This window comes from Sebastes umbrosus, chromosome 2 (genome assembly GCF_015220745.1).
Source record: "Sebastes umbrosus isolate fSebUmb1 chromosome 2, fSebUmb1.pri, whole genome shotgun sequence".
NCBI lineage: Eukaryota > Metazoa > Chordata > Actinopteri > Perciformes > Sebastidae > Sebastes > Sebastes umbrosus.
In genome coordinates, this window is record NC_051270.1 from 10,094,311 (window position 1) to 10,112,282 (window position 17,972).

The 17,972-nt window shown below is 41.6% G+C and overlaps 1 protein-coding gene across 2 annotated transcripts in view; it reads left to right on the plus strand.

Moving 5' to 3' along the window:
- Positions 1-17,438, plus strand: part of LOC119504513 (carbohydrate sulfotransferase 8-like) — a 192,983-nt gene extending 175,545 nt beyond the window's left edge. For both annotated transcript variants that reach the window (XM_037796685.1, XM_037796694.1), the window contains 2 exons: positions 9,839-9,876; positions 12,713-17,438. In XM_037796685.1, coding sequence (XP_037652613.1) covers positions 9,839-9,876; positions 12,713-13,936 — 1,262 coding nt within the window. In that variant the 3' untranslated portion in view covers positions 13,937-17,438. The remainder of the gene's footprint in view (positions 1-9,838; positions 9,877-12,712) is intronic.
- The last annotated feature ends 534 nt before the right edge of the window (positions 17,439-17,972 follow it).

Sequence of the window (17,972 nt, forward strand, 5' to 3'; positions counted from 1 at the left end):
CTGGTTCCAGAAGTAAAAGTTGTTTTTTTCTGATAGACAATGTAACATGACTCTCAGTTGGATCACTCCACAGCTTGGATCCGCATGAAATTCTCCTGGTTTCAATTATCAGTACAAAAGATGAATAACAGTGTTAAAAAATATCTGGTTCTTTGATAAAATGGTAGAAAGTACACGCTTGCATACACAAAAACTTAAATGTATAGATGTTGACTACGACTCCCAGGGTGCATTTCGGTGAGAAACATACAATCACTGAGTATTCTGTGACGTGCACCGCTAAGGGTGGGTGGAAATAGACGGTATTGAGAAAACTAAGTAAAAAACAAAATGTGTAGCTTTTAAATACTGTAGTATTTAGACCCATCCACCATGCCAAAATGACACGATTCTCAAAAAATAAGTTATGATAACATATTTTTATAAATAATAATAATGTCAATTTAAATTGGTGGCCATAACATAAATTTAAATGGTCGTTACATCATCAGGGAGAGTCCTGCGTTTCTGTAACATTATGATCCCTCAGCTTTCTCTAGGGGTGTGAATCTTTCGGTATCACATGAGTTTGATTCTTGGGGTCATGATTCGATTAAAAATGAATTCTATATTCAGTGCAAAAGGGTGCTAATTTCAGGATCTCTTCCAGTCCGTTAATAAAGGCGGTGTGGCAAATTACGGCATGAAAGCAGAGTAAAGATGGAGTTTTTATTCTTTTACACACACATTGACGTCATGCTCTACCCATGCCGCCATCTGCTACAATGCATATTTGCACCTCCGCCTCCAGTGTTTGCACCTCCAACAACAATGGCAAAGATCTCAAATGTCCGTATGTCTGTGTGTAGAAATATTTGAAAAAATTACATGAACTACTGTAATAATAATATAGCTGACATTTATTCATGCTAAACTTGCACATATAAACACTTTTTACTAAAAGGTTTTTAGTATTTCTCAATTCTCAGTGACTTAATGAATAACAAGCGAACAGCCGTGGTAGTAAAAAAAAATAATACTTAAAATCAATTTTTGGAAGTTGTGAATCGATTCAGAACTTTAGAAGATAAGAACTACGATTCTTACATCAATCAATTTGTTTTAGTAGTAGTAGTCTAGTATTTAGACCCGTCCGCTGTGCCAAAATGACGAACAAAACATGATTTCTCAGAAAATAAGTTGAAATAATTAAAATAGGTGGCCATAACATAAACCTAGGGACGTTACATCATCCAGGAGAGTATTGTGTTTCTCTGTTGAGTAACATAATGACGATCACTGAGCTTCACTGAGGAAGGCACTGGCCTAAATTTTTGCGTATGTTACACAGCATATGAAGACTTTTTTTAAAAACTCAACTTAAGCTTAAGTGCAGTCTATTTGGACATTATTGGCATGGAGTTATTAATTATTAGATGGTAAATTCATGCCGTTTTCACTGGGATTTAAATGGACAATATAATGATATTGTTATAGCTTGAGTAGATTTCTGAAACATGGCTAAAAGTTTTGACGTCCAATGAAAGAACACTTGGCCAAAATATTCTTTTGGAGGACCGGATTTGTGATTACTAAGTATCACTCTAAGATACAGTTCATGTCATTGCCAAAATCTTTTTCACAGTCCACATCCTTCTATTTCACTGCACTACTTTGTTCACACAGCCACCCATAAACTTAGTCAGAACTGCAGCTCTCTTCACAGTGTGTGTGACTCAGTACTCAGGCTGTAGATACATGAGAGCACATCACTCCTCTCCTGTCATCATCAGCAGCTCTGTTTATCTAGCCGTGCCTGTTCAAGTTCCAGGACAGCGTACAGCGGCTCCGCCTGCAGAACTGACTGTGTGAACACCTCTCACAAATTTCAGGCTTCTAACCAAAAAAAAAAAAATCTCCACTCGCTGTGTGGACTTTTTGGATCCAATCAGGCTTCCCATTGTCATTGGCAAGGGAGTGGTTCACAGAGGGAGTACTGCAGTGTGTGTACTCGCCTAGGTCAAGAGCTCTGCGGCATCTGAATAAGATATGTGCCAATTAAAGCCTCCTGCGCCTCGTCTCGCCCGAGATAATTCACTTAACCCCGGGCTCGCAGCTGACAGGTAGCATTTGTTTACACATCCCTCCTCATGCAGGCTGCCAGGCCCCCGTCCTCTACGTGGTATTAAAACAAGCCGCCTCCCACCACACCCCCACACACACAGCTTCTCCGACTCTCTGTTTCCATGGAAATCTGCCCTGGGAAGTCTTTGCATCTCCTAACCTTGAAAGTGCCCGAGTAGCATCGACTGTGAGAATATATTCTTGTCAAAATGAATTGTCATAACGGTAATCAGTGGCACGTTTGATACCCCCCTTTCAGCGGCTTCCTATCTGTGTAGTTCATTATTTCCCCTCCTGCTGTGTTCGGTGCCCGGCGTTCCCAGCGTGAGGAGAGAATTTGAAGATTGCACAGAAAAAGAAGCCCCAGATTGGAGCAAATCAAAACACGAGGTGGATTATTATAGCTTCTTACGTTATTGCCCCACAGAGGCAGTTTCTCTTTATCATTAAACGCAGTTGTATGGAGGGTTTTATTCCTAAAGCACTATACAGCATGTCCATTTGAAGGGAAAAAAACATCCCCTTGCTTCAGTTTCATCATTTAATAACTCTGAGATATAGCGGATCTTTTCTGTAAAACAATATAATAGATACCCCCTGTGGTTTTGAGTTGTCACAGTTCTCAAATAAATCAAACACTTTTTATTATATCTTAACAAAACCGTTTAATCCAGTAACACCCTTAACCCATTCACAAACACAGGAGCAATGTTATGATGAGAGTGACGACGCAGGAGCCAAGCAGCTGCACTGCCTCGGAGCAGGAAAGCAAAGTGCTCCGAAAATAGTGTAAAGGTGTTAATGCGGCGCCACAGCCTCGCGTCACGAATAGTCTTCTACCGAGCTCAGTTTGTAATCTCGCTGAATGTTGATGCAGTCTTTGTATGCTCAGCCTGCGCTCTGCCACAGACAATTATCAGCCGAACCATGTGTTATTTATGGTGCACGGAAGGCGCGTTGATTTAATGCGGCCGGGGGATTGGAAAAAAGTCTGCTCTTTTTCATTTGAAATTCAACTAATGAGAGAGCACATCCCTGGCGACTTATGAGTCTTCCCAACACTTGACCTCATGTGGGGTCAGAGGTGGAAGGGGAGCCTATACGTGGCATTGTGAACATCCTGCAATTTATGGATTTTACTAATAACTCTATCCTCATGTGCACCCTCCGAGGTGCAGTAAAAAGAAATTGCGCTGGGGAGGTCGGGAGAATGTCATGATGGGGTTTAGGATGGGAGCACGAGAGGCGGGTTAATACATGCCGTTAGAAAGCCACAGTTTATAAAATGACATTGTCCTTTAGCATAAAAATTACCATTTTTATTCAAAGCTACAATGTGAATACAGCGCAGATGTACACTAAACAAAAGGTCCTCATATAGTTATTCTCAGCAACTCACACCCTCTTTCACTTCACATCATAATTGTACTATAAAGTCATGGTACCATATCACATTTCATGTGTGGCTTCATTAACTATAATGTAGCTTTAAAAGGAGCTTCTATGACCTTTATCAACCTCTAGTGATGAGCTGAAGGAACTGCAGTGAAAAAAAACACTACTCCACAACCCCAACCATAAAGTCTGCAATTAATTACCCTGTGCTTGAAACTAATTACAAATAGTGACTAATACGGTGCAAATAGGACACTGAGCCAGAAACAGAAAATGTCAATTGAATACAGAAGGTATCACCATGACAGCAATAATGACACCGCTTTGTCATCTGGCCTGAGAAGAAGACATTTCAGCTATGACGCTTTATAACCTTTGTAGATGGCATGTCTTCTGATGCCAGTTGCTTGCTCACGGCACTGTGCTCCATCACTGAGTAGTCCAGTAGTATTTAAAGAGGACTTATTATGCTGTTGTGCTTTTTCCCGTTCCTTTAGTGTGTTATATAGTTTTTCTTGTGCGTGTAAAAGGTCTGCAAAGTTACAAAACCTAAAGTCCACACCAAAGGGAGTTCCTCTCCTCCACAGAAACACTGCTCCTGAACTGCCTCAAATGCCTTGCTTAAATTCCTGCCTTTTCTTCCGTAACGTGGTGATGTCACCAAGCAACACATTTGCATAATACCTGCCTAGCGGCTGGTTTGACACGCCCTTAAACAAAGCTAGTTAGAGCGGAGCGGAGTCCGAAGTGTTTGGTTCGGCTGACCAATCACAACAGATTGGGCCAGCTGACCAATCAGAGCTGACTGGGCTTTTCGGGAGAGAGGTGGCGGAGCTGAAACAGAGCATTTCAGACAGCGGGTGAAAAGAGGTGCTGCCGCACAGCCGATATGAGAAAATTAAACTTTTTTTGAACATTAAAGCATGTAAACATGTTCAGGTAGAAACCAAAAACCCATGTATGCACCTGAAAATACGTATAATAGTTCCTCTTTAAGTAAAGTACAAGTATCTCAAAATTGTGGGGCATCCCTGTAGCTTAGGGGTTAAGTTACTGACCATGAACCCTAACGTTCGAGTCTGTCAGGGGACCTTTGTATCATTATGTACCTCATTTACCCTCCAAAAAAATAGACCCACAGGCATTTTTAGAAAAATGCCTGTGGGTGCCCTTCCTCATTTTCTGCATTGAGGTAACGAATGAACAAATAAAAGAAAGAAAGAAAGAAATGCACTTTTCACCCCTGTAACTCTCTTTCCTACACTTTTTCATCTGCCCAGTCGCACTTATTTTTTAATGAAAGTGTAAATTGTAGTGAAACCGACTAGGCGGGGCCCCGGTCATTCCTATGAGACTTGCTCATTTGCGCATAAAGCCTAAATGGCTCGACTTCCGTCTGGAAAAGTACCCGGATCTTGGCGGAGTAGCGTCCGAGATGATTGGCGGAGTAGCGTCCGCTCGGTCACATGACTTGGTCACGGGGTCCTGACGTCACGCCGTCGTCGCGGCTCCAGCCTCGGTCTGGGTCTCACTCACATGAACGGAGGAAGGGAAATAACTCTGGATTCAGCTATTAGTGCGTTTTACAACTTTAAAAACTTAATTTTTTAAATAAGGGCTATTAGAGTGTTCGTACTGGGTAGTTGATTCACCTCAAAAAAAAATATTCGCTGAGTTACAGACGTCTCTTTCCCAATGTAAGTCTATGGGAAAAAGTATTTTTGGGACCAATGCATCACGTGACTGACACGGAAGTTGCAGTACCGCCGTTTGGCCACTACGAAAGTCGGGATCGATGACCGGCGCTCTTCCTGGGGGCTTTCACCAAAAGGTCCTGGAGCTGGCCCTGCATGACCCAGTGTAATTGACTCCAAGGACTCTGATTGGACGGAGTGTTTCATATTCAGCAGTTCAGACTTAGTATGTAAAACTTTAATTAATCAAATTAGAGAACAATGTCTGTTGGCATAAATCCCTGCTAATATTAAATCCTACTGATTGATTGAGGCTGGTTGGTACTGAAACAGTGGGAAGAATCTGCTTCTTGGCGTCCTAGTTGGTAGTGTCATTTACAGCACACAGTAATTGGTTGGATTACTGATGTGTTATTGATTCATTCTTAGCCAAATCTGTGCTTTTGAGTTGTGACCACCTGAAAGAAAGCCTTAAATCTTCCAAGCCTCCCTTCACAACACAAGACAGCCCTCAGATGATAATACACACAAATTTTAGACGGCCCGGTCTTTGGAGAGCCTCTGCAAGCACGTCTTCTGTCCTGAATCACTGATTCCTCCCCCATCACCTCCTCCTCCTCCCCAGCACCTGCTCTCTGTCTCTCTCTGGCCCAGTCCGTGAGGATTTCAGCACCAACTGAAACATTGTTTTATCTCTCACCACAACAAGTTAAAACATCAATGGACCAGAGCTTAAAACCTAATACCTCTGTTCTCAAGCGTTTTTCCTCTGATAAACCTCCCCAGCATGCCAGAGCCCTCTATTCCCACACAGAGTCAAGTGGAGGAGGAGCATGTGTGCAGAGTGCAGGTGTGGGTGGTTTGTTGGGTAGCGAGGGGAGTGCAGCTGGTTGGGGTCACAGTGGCTCAGTGTGCTGAATGACTAATGAACGGTTTATGGCGGTGCGGCACGACTGCCTAGTGGGCTGGAGGAGGACACGCCTCGTCTGGCTTCCAGCACCCTCCCGGCCCTTCTCCAGTTAAAACCAGCCATTTAACAAGTTCTCCCAGAACATGGGGGCCACAATCCTTCACTTAATAAGCTCATTATTTCACATTGTTTTTGTCCTTTGCTCCTCCTCGGCGGCGGTGGCAGGGAGAAGGATGTTTGATGTGTGTCTCTGTTAGAGAGTTGTAGAAGGGGTCTTTGAGAGGGAAGGATGATAATGGATCCGCTAATGATGTGGCCCTTGCTTATATGGATCCTGGCGGTAATTCTGGGTCGTCTGCATGAATATTCAGAGGCTTTGTGTCTGAGAGGGAGAGGTGGATGCTCAAGGTTACTTTAGAGGGCAACGGGGGACGAGGCTCGAGAGCTGATTCTGCTTTTAAAGTCGGCTTCCGTCATCAGCAAAAAATTACAGTGAAATACCGGAGAATCAAAGCAGAACGTATCAGAGGCCCTCTTTTGATCTATGCTTTGAGCGGGTGGATTTTATTTTTGTATGAGTTTACCTGAACCCTTTAGAGCGTTCAAAAGAAGATTCCAAAGCAGAGCAGAGCAGAGTTTGACATTTAATGTCTGGGGAAAAAACAGCTTCAGCTTTATTGGTTGACTGTTTTCTTCCCATTACCGAATTCCCACATTTGGTGCATTTAACCCGAAACTTTCCATTAGAGCTGCAGAGAATGCTTTTTTTGTGATTGCTACATTATACAGTAACCACACAGCTGTATACAGTATAAACCTCTAATGCATCTCAACCAACTACCAAATTATACCATGCATTATAAGCATTATTAGATGTACCAAATTAGTTTTGGAAAAAACACGGGGTCTACTGTAGGTACTACATCTATATGTGGAAGTACCAGGATGAATTTTCTGCATCTCGCAGGATGAAACAGAAACAGTCTTAACAATTTATCACTGTTTCAGCGCGCAGCAGTAAAAATCAATAGCATAGTTATACTGAGTGGAATTGACTGAGTGTGAAATTGCAATCAAACAGCAACTATTACCCTCAACCAAATAGATACTACGGAGACAAATGATGTTTACAAATCCCCCTGAAATTCAGTTTACATTGTTATATTACTTGTTTCAGTTGTACCCTATCATGGAAAAATTGTTCCTCTCATGAAATGTAATTTGGGCTCCCTACTTGAGAGAGTAAATGCATTTTCAGAGCCACAATTCATTCTCTATTTGTAAGCCTAGTTTTATGAAATCAAAAAATAAAGTCATGTCAGATTCACTTTCAAAACAACTCTAACGAGATGCCGCTGTCACAGAGTGCTGAACAGGACAGGAGTGTCCTGAATGCTCAGTTACCTTTAGCTGGAGTCTTATATACCTTATGGCATTAAATTTTTTTCCTGTTTCTCAACGCCTTTCCCTTTGCAGGACAATGATGTAAATAAATGTCAAATATTCAACTAAATACATGTATTGCAAATAGGGTTGTCAAAGCTGACTCATTAATAATGCGTTAATGCAAATTTGTTTTAACGCCACTAATTTCTTTAACTCATTTAAGCAACTTTTTAGATTGTAGCAGGCTCAGTTTTAAAGCTAGAGAAGATACTGGCATTATATGAAACTAGAACACCTAAGGAATCCGTTGGTATCAACCATGTCATACTAGCTTGTCAGCAAGGAGGCTAAATAACTCTCCAAACTTGCGCCACATTTTGGCGAGAAAAAACTGTCATGACCATTTTTTCAAAGGGGTCCCTTGACCTCTGACCTCAAGATATGTGAATGAAAATGGGTTCTATTGGTACCCACGAGTCTCCCCTTTACAGACATACCCACTTTATGATAATCACATGCAGTTTTGGGCAAGTCATAGTCAAGTCAACACACTGACACACTTACAGCTGTTGTTGCCTGTTGGGCTGCAGTTTGCCATGTTATGATTTGAGCATATTTTCTATGCTAAATGCAGTACCTGTGAGGGTTTCTGGACAATATTTGTCATTGTTTTGTGTTAATTGATCTCCAGTAATAAATATACACACACATTTGCATAAATCAAGCATATTTGTCCACTCCCATGTTGAAAAGAGTATTAAAATCTTGACAAATCTCCTATTAAGGTACATTTTAAACAGATAAAAAATGTGTGATTAATTTGCGATCAATCACCATTAACTACGGACAATCATGCGATTAATCGTGATTAAATATTTTAATCGATTGACAGCCCTAATTGCAACAAACACTTTTGTCTTGAATTCAGCAGAGTGGCACAATAAAGGCTTTCAAATGTTACTCTGCTTGAAGGTGCTACATGGAAGGGGAAAGTGTGACAGTATTGACACCAACAGCTGTGACAAACTTGTAACTGCGGCCAGACAAAGCACCTCTTAGAAGGAACCAATTAAACCTTTGGAGATTTCAATTACCACCTTGATGGGCTTTTCAAGATCAATATCTAAGCGTGTTTCACGACATGATTGTCAGGGCTACAAGGGGCTCGTGCCACTCCGTCAGTTTAGAAACAGCCGACGCTGAAACGACCGCTGTGGATGCGTCTCCCTGGCGATGGCATCCGTGTGTGTGTTGTGATAAATATTCATGCGTTTCACGTACGCCAATGTAAACTGATATCAAAAGATGCCCATCCTACATGAGCTATCATTAGGGGTTAGGAGATCGAATAGCAAAGCCAGCACCCAAACAAGATTAGAAAATGTCACACGCCACCACCGCCAACCCCTTAGCCCACTCCCCTTCATTCTTCCTCCTCCTCTGCCTCTTCCTCCAGTGTCTCGTTCAGAAGAATGAAGACAAGAAAAGATTCAACACACAGAGCCAGACGGCAACACAGAGCTCGCCGGCGCATACTAATCTAAAACAACATTGCATCTGGGCAACGCGTTTTATTCCCTCCCAACTGAGGCGTGTCTAAGTGTGAGATGGGGCTCTGCAGATCTCATCACTTAGGAGAGGTTGTGGCCTGCATCCACAGCCCCCCCACTCCACCAACCCTCGTGCAGGTTCCTATCACTTCCACCCTGAAATTGGAAGTGACAGACCACTCAAGCAGAGGTGTCTTCGCTCCCCCCATCAGCAGCCATGCAGCCCCACTCAGAGCTGTCAGCCTGATTATATATCAGCAGGATGGGGGGACCTGAGGAAAGGAGATGTCCAGCTGGAGACAGACCACTAAACACGTCGTCTGTCCGGCTGCCGCACATCTGCCAATACACATACCACCTGTCCCCAAGGCTGCCACAAAACCAATCTGTATGTCTCCATCACTCTCCTGCTGTCCTCTAGAAATTCAGCAAACTGCATCTTTCTCTTCCTCTTTCTGTCCTTCTTTTCTTGCGTCTCGTTTCCCCCTCTCTTTCTTGTGCTTTTTTCCTTCCCCCGTTTCATCCCCAGTGCTTGCTACTGGGAGCACAACTCATTTACCAACTTTTCATGCTTGTGGCAGCTCATTACACAGATACAGCTACCTGTCTTCCCTCTGTGGACCGGTAGAGCAGTGGTGGTTTTCCCGGGGATCAAAAGTAGTCTGCTAAGTGATAGGAAACGTTCAATTATCGGAGCCTCTGATGCATCGGCGGCGCCTGACTCTCTTCTACAAGGACAAAAAAAAATACATGTTGTTTACTTTAGTGCTGATTGTCTCTTTTCTCTTCTCTCTCCCCAGGCGTGAAGCTCGGAAGCACTCCGCGGCAGTCCAGAGAGGTACGTGTTTACTCCGTTTCTCCCAAAACACAGATCGGCAGGTTGCTCCCGACTGTTATCTATTGCAAAAAAAAAGTGATTGTCAGCCTTGTTCCTCTCAGCGTGTCTGATAGTATCTGTGTAGAGAGGCTGACCTCACACTGCGCGTTCAGCCAGTCAGACTTTACTCAGTAAACGGTCCCAGTCGAACCAGGCCTAGGTTCCTCAAGGTGTGATCACACCTAGAGGTTTTTTTCCTTCTTCTTTTTTTTCATCTTCCAAAGTAGAAGCTTCATTTCTTGTATTTATCTTTTTGGTTAGCTTACATCAATTATGGATGAATGGCGATCCAGCATTTATAAAGAAAAATCACAGAGATTCATAAGAAGATCATTTATGCTTTTCAAGCATCAGTAGCTACTAACAACTAACTATGATTACCCATCCTTTTGTACATGTACAACTTTGCATTTTGAGGCCAGTTCCCGTATTTTTAAACAGTTATATTTTTGCAAAAGTACAAGTTTGAAAGGAATTGTTCTCATATGCCCGAACAAATCTAAATTAAACAACAACAGCAGGGGGTAAAATTAGAGATGCACCGATCGATCGGACATCGATCAGAACCGGTCGGCTTTCAGCTGATCGGCCATGACCGGTGATTGACCAGTCAGTCTATATTTCCGTTTTTTTTACACACATGTGCCGGATAATAATAGACAGACACAGACAGAAACCTCACAGCCACACACACAACAGGTTGTCTGTGTGGAAGTTCTTCATCGTGAGTAAAAAACAGTCCCTCCAGGAAGTTGCGATGTTGCGATCGTAACAAAGCAATTTGTAATTTTGTCCAATCACCCCAACTTTTCCGCAAATTTGACCAACCATAGCAGTCCCCCGCGCCTACGTCACCAAACTCACTTCCTCCTTCTTTCTGGTTGTTGAGATCGGTCATAATCTCTGCTCACGTTCACTTCTCCCATTGGACTTAATAGACTCACGATCTGCCACTAGTCTCCTAAAGGTGCAGGGCAGTGACCAAACGAAGTGTCAGTGTGTGTGTCATATTTCCAATTTGTTACCAGTCTCACCGCCTCAACTTAGTTTATGTGGGCTCACAGCGGCACAGACAGTAACGTCACAGCCACTCACACACACAACATGTCGTCGGTGCAGAAGTTCTTCAGAGTGAGTGAAGGAGACACAAAGCTTGAAATTAACTGCAATATAAGCCACGGAGCAACAACCTTAAAAACATTTGGAACTAACTTAATCAGACACTGATTATATTGTCAATCATTCCCATGCATAATAAACGCGGTGACCGGCTCATCTGCCGACAGCAGGAGTCTCTCCCTAGCACAGTCCTGCTTATAATGGAGCCAACAGCTAACGTTAGCAGGGGTTGTATTGACTTGCATTATGATGCGTTCAAGCTCTATTCCGTAAAATGAGTCAAAGTTGAGCAAAGGTACATTATAACGTTATCATGATGAGTTCAAATGTAATCTTGTAAAATTACGTTTTTGGCAAGAAACTTGAATAAATACAGTTAATTGAAGATGTTCTCAAAGCAATATAAAATAGATATTAGAGAGGGAATTATGACCTGTTTAACTTCTTAGCGTTAGCTCTAAGCAGCTTATCATACATAATTAAAACTACTAATGCCAAGATTTTTTTTAATCAAAGCAAGTATTTGAATAAAAATACAATCATTTATTTCCTAATCTTTTGAATTGTGTGCTTTTATGCAAATAGTTTTGCATATTAAATATGACTATAGCAAAGTAGAAGAATGACAGTTAGAATTTTTGACGGTTTACAATGACTTCGGGGCGGTTTAAATCATTTTTTCGGGACTGTGGAGCCTTGCTGTCAGTTACAGTTCTTAGAAAGAAAAATGGGATCAGCAGGTCAGACTTTTAAAAAATCGTAATCGGTGCATCTCTATAGGTAAAATGTGTCCTAAATTGCCCCTACAGCATTATAAAGCCGTGGATAGCTACAAGGTTTAGAGAGAGGGGATGAGAAGAGAGAGCAACATCACATTTGACTCCAAGACAATTCAAAAACTAGGTTTCTATGTCAGACATGCAGTGCTCGTAGTATTGTATCTGCTCCCAGATGACCCCTGCTTGCTCTCATCTCTGCTGTGAGCGTCAGCACCAATGAGAGACTTACATCAGCGCAAACCCCGAAGAACGTGATGTCTGGTGTGTAGGTTGCTGCCCCGCGCTCGCCTTGCACATTAAACAGACAGGGAGGAACCGCTCCCTCCTATTCCCCCCCCTCCAGATGTCCCTGCAGATGAAAGAATATGGCCATTTAAGTCAGGAGGGGGATGAGCCAAGATTCATGATGGTCTCATCACCTTGTCTGTTGTAAAATTAAAATTATACATCCAGTCCATTGGCTTTATGATGCCATTACAGCATTTAATTGAAATAAAATGTCAGAATACATAATGGCCCTGGGCATCATCTAATGGTAATCAGGCAGTAGATGACTCTAATTTACATTCCCCATTAGGTGTTTATAAGACATTTATTTGATATTACAGCTCAGTTTATTGATAGGTCATGGATGGCATTGGGTAGTGTGTGACATTTGCGTCTAATAGATTTAGACCTTTGTTCGAGGTGTAGTGAAACAGCACCATCAAGTGGCCTATGTGAGCACTGAAGACAGCATGTGTCTGTTCCTGGTAATGCAGCTCAGATCTACCACCTCATTAAGTAAAAAGTATTAATTGCATGTTCTTGCACATATATCCAATTTTTTTAAAATGTTGTTTGGTGTGAACACATATCTGCTGCCGTCTACTACAACCTGTGTTGTCATTGTTTTATAGACTCTTTCTACGCAGGACAGAGAGAGAAGCAAATCTGACAATGATCAGGACCACCAAGCAACAGAAGGCATCTTGGCCAGCCCGATCCCTCCGATGCAGTTCCCGAACTTTCACGAGAGCAGACTTCTTCCTCCTATTCCTGGGTCTCTGGAACAGAGTAGACCGGCGCCCACCCCAGGGTCTCGGGAGCAGGACATGGCCTCCCTTCGTGTCACCAAAAGACAACGCAAACTGCTGAAGACAAGTCCCCCAGTCCACCACAAAACCAATAGTGATTCCACGTCCTCTTCTTCTTCTTCTTCCACCTCCTCCTCTTCTTCTTCTTCCTCCTCCTCCTCATCACCAGTTTCCTCCCCTCCTGCTTCTGGCTCTTTCAACCCTGATAAGTGGAAAAAGCTCACTGACATCCAGGTAGCGCGCCGGCAACTGATGAAGGAGATGTGCGCCAAGTACAAAAGCAACATCTCCAAGACCATCACGCGTCATCACATGAGAAACCTCTTCGTGGAGGACAAGTACAAGCTGTTGTACTGCCAGGTGCCCAAGGCGGGCTGTTCCAACTGGAAGAGGACCCTGATAATGCTGTCGGGCAAGGAAACCAATGCTAAGAGCCTTATGCACGACGCGGTCCACGATGGCCATTACCTCAGGGATCTTATCAGCTTTGACCAAAAGGGAATGATGCTGCGTATGGAGACCTACACCAAAATCATGTTTGTCCGAGAGCCCATGGAGAGAATGGTGTCGGCTTTCAGGGACAAGTTTGAAAATCCTAACAAGTACTACCACAACCTGTTTGGGAAACCCATTATCTCCAAGTACAGGGCGAACCCGTCTGCAGAAGCCCTGAAAACAGGCGATGGGGTCACGTTCAAGGAGTTTGTCCAGTACCTGCTGGATGTCCACCGGCCCGTGGGAATGGACATCCACTGGGAACAGGCGAACAATCTCTGCCACCCTTGTCTCCTAGACTATGACTTCATCGGCAAATTTGAGAACATGGAGGAAGAGTCCAACTTTCTCCTGCGGATGACCGGGGCGCCACCCTACATCAACCTGCCCAGTTTTAAAGACAGGAACCCAGCCGACAAGAGAACCTCTTTGAACATCACACAACAATACTTTTCACAGGTCAGCACGTCGGAGAGACAGCGAATCTATGACTTCTACTACACGGACTATTTGATGTTTAACTACACCAAGCCTTTTAAAGATTTATATTGACTGACTCCTATCAAATCTTGAATCACAGTCACATTCCACGTCTGCATCACTACCATGATCTTAACTCACGCGCTCACACGGATTTTTGCATCTCAGCACAGACATCGGAGGGACTGAACGTCCTCTGAATTCCGCAAAAGCTGCTTTTTATGCATACATTTCTACCAGATTATCTTCATTTTTCAGACAACTACGAGATGAAAAAGCTTCATGTGATATCAAATACTCTAAATTGTCCTGAAATGGAAGTTATCTATTCACTACTAGCACATGGTGAGGTAGAACATTAAAATCATAAATGTTATGCCTCTTAAAAAAACAGTTTATTATTGTTCAACAGGCTTTAAACTATGCCTTTACTGTGAGTCAAATAGGATTTGTAAATGCGTTTAATGGTTTGATTCAACATAGGCGCCACATAAGTGCAATTTAATTAGGAATGCACCGATCTGACTTTTTCAGTCCCGATACCATTTGGATACCTGGGTTTTGGGTATCGGCAGATACTGAGTACTGATCCGATACCAGTGTTTAATTAATAATCTGTATGCTTCACTATGTGGAAGTGACTGGGATCATTCTTTTATGTGTAGGCAACATTAGGCTTGACTTAAACATCGCTTTCCTAACTTTGTAAAACAAAATGCAACAAATAAATACATAGATATAAATGTACAAAATTGTTATTTATTAAAATAATAGTATGCACTACCAGATCGGCTTATTAACACCAGCTATTTGTGTCAGTATCGGACCGATATCCAATATCAGTATTGGTGCATCTCTAAATTTAATATAGGTTCTAATCACATTCTTAAAGTATACATTATACACAACAGTGTTGTGTGTATGTTATGTAGGTCAGCCCCTATCACCTACCTTTAGAATAATGATACCACAATGTAAAGCGTATTATGGATGTAAATGCATATTATCATAGTAAATTATGGATATACTGTAGTTGCTTTAGTCCTTGGTTGACACCCCAGACAAAGATTAAGTAATGATCACTGCCATGTATTGCAATTTGTTCATTTTGACTCCCTGCATTTGAATATCAATTCATTAGAAATATTTGCATTTACTATTTGACTTTCAGCAGGTTAGGCATCAGTATACCTCTATGTATCAGTGCATACTAATACATCATGTACGTGGTTTTACTGAACATAAACCGCAACAAAATGAAACACTATAAATAGTATCTTTGAAATGTGTCAACCACTCGGAGGCTGTGCGCACCTATTGTAGCATTTTTGTACTTCTAACTTTGTCGGTTAGGTTTGTGCTCGAGTCTATAACACATACATGTGCTGTAGGTCCGCCGTCACTTAGAGGTATTTTACTTGGGTGGCTCTTGTTAAATGCAGGATATCCAGGTACTTGCAGGGTACAAAGTGTTGCTGCCAATATCTCCTAATGCCTATTAGTGTTACAGACTTTCTAATCATTCGGTTTCCGGAGTCTGTAGACAGCATTGGTGAGCAAATGGGTAAAAATCAGGCAAAAAAATCCCCAAAAAACAGATGTTTAGACTTGGTTTCATTAAAGTCTAAAATGGATGATTTGGACATTTTGAGAGGATGAGAAAAAGAAAAGAGGGTGCCCAAATTTCTCCATCTATCACATTAAACACCGCCTGAACAGCTATCACTTATCTCACACCATGCCCTCTTTATGTATCACATCTATTCCACACCACCCATATAGGCTTTTTTTCTGACACTACTGTGTACAATTGTATAATGGGCATTCAGATGACTATATATTTTTCTATGTATTTCTAAAATATATATATTCAGTGCTTATGGTGAAGGTATGTTAATTTCATTTTTTGATGTCATTTGTTGTTCTTTCAGTAATAACAGTGTAGAGTTGTTGTGTATAACAGAAGAAGAGTTTCTTTCCAAAACAAAATATCCACCAGCTGAAAAACCACAAGTCTAACTCTCAAAGAGACTAAATGACTGCAAACATTTGCGGTGCCAGAAGATTATTTAGTTTGGTTGATGAATTGATACCACTCGGTGCTTTGGAGGTGGCGAAAGATGTTTGTTTTTTTAATTTTATGAAAATGGATATATACGTTTTTGGAAATTAGCTCTTTAATTACTTATACCTGATCTGTTTGGTCTCTCAATATGATAATAGACCCTGTACAGATGAGCTGCATTCCAACCTAGTTACCCATCCTGGCTAATGACATTTTTACCCATAGCAACTCCACTGTGCGTGTGCGTGTGCGTGTGCGTGTGCGTGTGGTACTGAAAGAGCTGTTTACAATCGGTTTTCCTGCATCTTTTGTAAACACATACTGCTAAAAGACACAAATTGAAGGTACAGTTTTCTGTGTGTAACATTACTAGACTGCTATATTCCCAACACACCACCCAACTGGCACTGAAATCAGAAAACTTTTTTTTTCTTAAGTACCACTTGAAGCAAGTCAGATCCCATGAAAATGTGCACTCGTGTACACTGCACAGAGATTGGCAATTCTTAGATCCTGAGCACTCAAACCTTTTGAATTCAAACCTTTGAAAACATGTTTAAGATATAATATGAAGGTATAAAATGAACAGAACCATTCATCAGATAATCATGTGCTGTTCATCTCCAAGGTTATATTGACCTCAGCCAAGGTTTCTTTCCTAATGAAAGTTGAGATTAATGTGCAGTGAGTGCGATGAAGAAGTGACTACATATGATGATGACTAGGACACCAAAATAATAGAAGCAAATTAATACATGTGGGGGGTAAATTTACACAGAAATACAAAATAAAAATAAATGAATTAAGATAATAAGCTACAACCAAAGTGGGTAGCAGTATATTTTTTATGAGGGCACGATGCAAAGATGAGATTTATCTATTATGATGCGGGGAACAACCTATGGCTAGTCTCCTATAAAGTAGCAGTCACTATTCAGCTATACACTTTGCAGCTCACTGGAAATGTGTTTTATGTAACAAAATACTTTATAAAGAGACGTATTTGCCTATGAGTAAGGGGAAATTTGTATTTTAATCTATACACACTATAATCTTTTCAAGAACAATTTTGGTGGTAGTACCCTTTCACGGTGATGGTAATTGTATGAACTTTTGTCAGTATACTGTGTTGGCTTTTGCAATTCCAAAATCTAATCTTTGTTTAGGTTGCGGTCGGATTCTATGTAGGTATAGCCGAGATCTGGCCAAAACAGCTACTGCATTATGATGAGTATTACTCTTGCAAATACTCCGTCCCTGCCCCGCCCCGCTAAATAAAGTTTTCTTGGTATGTGGGTGTATGGACAGATTTATCAAAAGCGTAATTACAGTAACAAGTGAATGTATAACTGTTTATTGTTGGTGCAAAAGTGTATAAAATATGATCTTAAGCCCTTTGCCTTATTTTACACTGCCAATCAAATGGTGTATTTCAGGAAGACATTCTTCAGGAGGTTATTATTTCTGGCTGATGAGTGTCTACCAATAAATTGTCTTTAGCATTTTCAATGTATGCTCTTTTTTTTCCTTTTCTTGCAGCTGTGTTCTTACTTTGATTGTCTCAGGTCCAATGTGGTTTCTGGAATTTGAAAAGTCAGCTAATGAACTAATGAGCTCCAGGATGAGAGTCTGTAGTGCGAGGCTTTACTTTGGCTCATTGTTCATTGTATATTTGTGCCTTTTTTCATTCATTATGTTTTTGAAAGCATAGAAAACAAGACTTAAAGCTGCAGTGGGTAGAAATGGAGCAAATATAATTTTAAAAAAAGTTATTTTTATAAAAAAAACGGTTACTATATCCTGCCAGTAGAGCATGAGACAGGTAATCTACCGGTGTCCTCCGGTTCTCCTAAAGGTATCTGCAAGATTTCACAGACCGGAGCGAAACAACCAGTCAAAGTTGATCTGGAGTCTGCCGTCCAGCTTCCGTCTATGAGAGCCACGAGTCAATCACTCGCAAACTCCAGCCAAACGATCAAACTAGCTAACGCTGATCAAATATGAATCAATATTCTGTTACTGTAATGCCTATTTCTCGCCGCA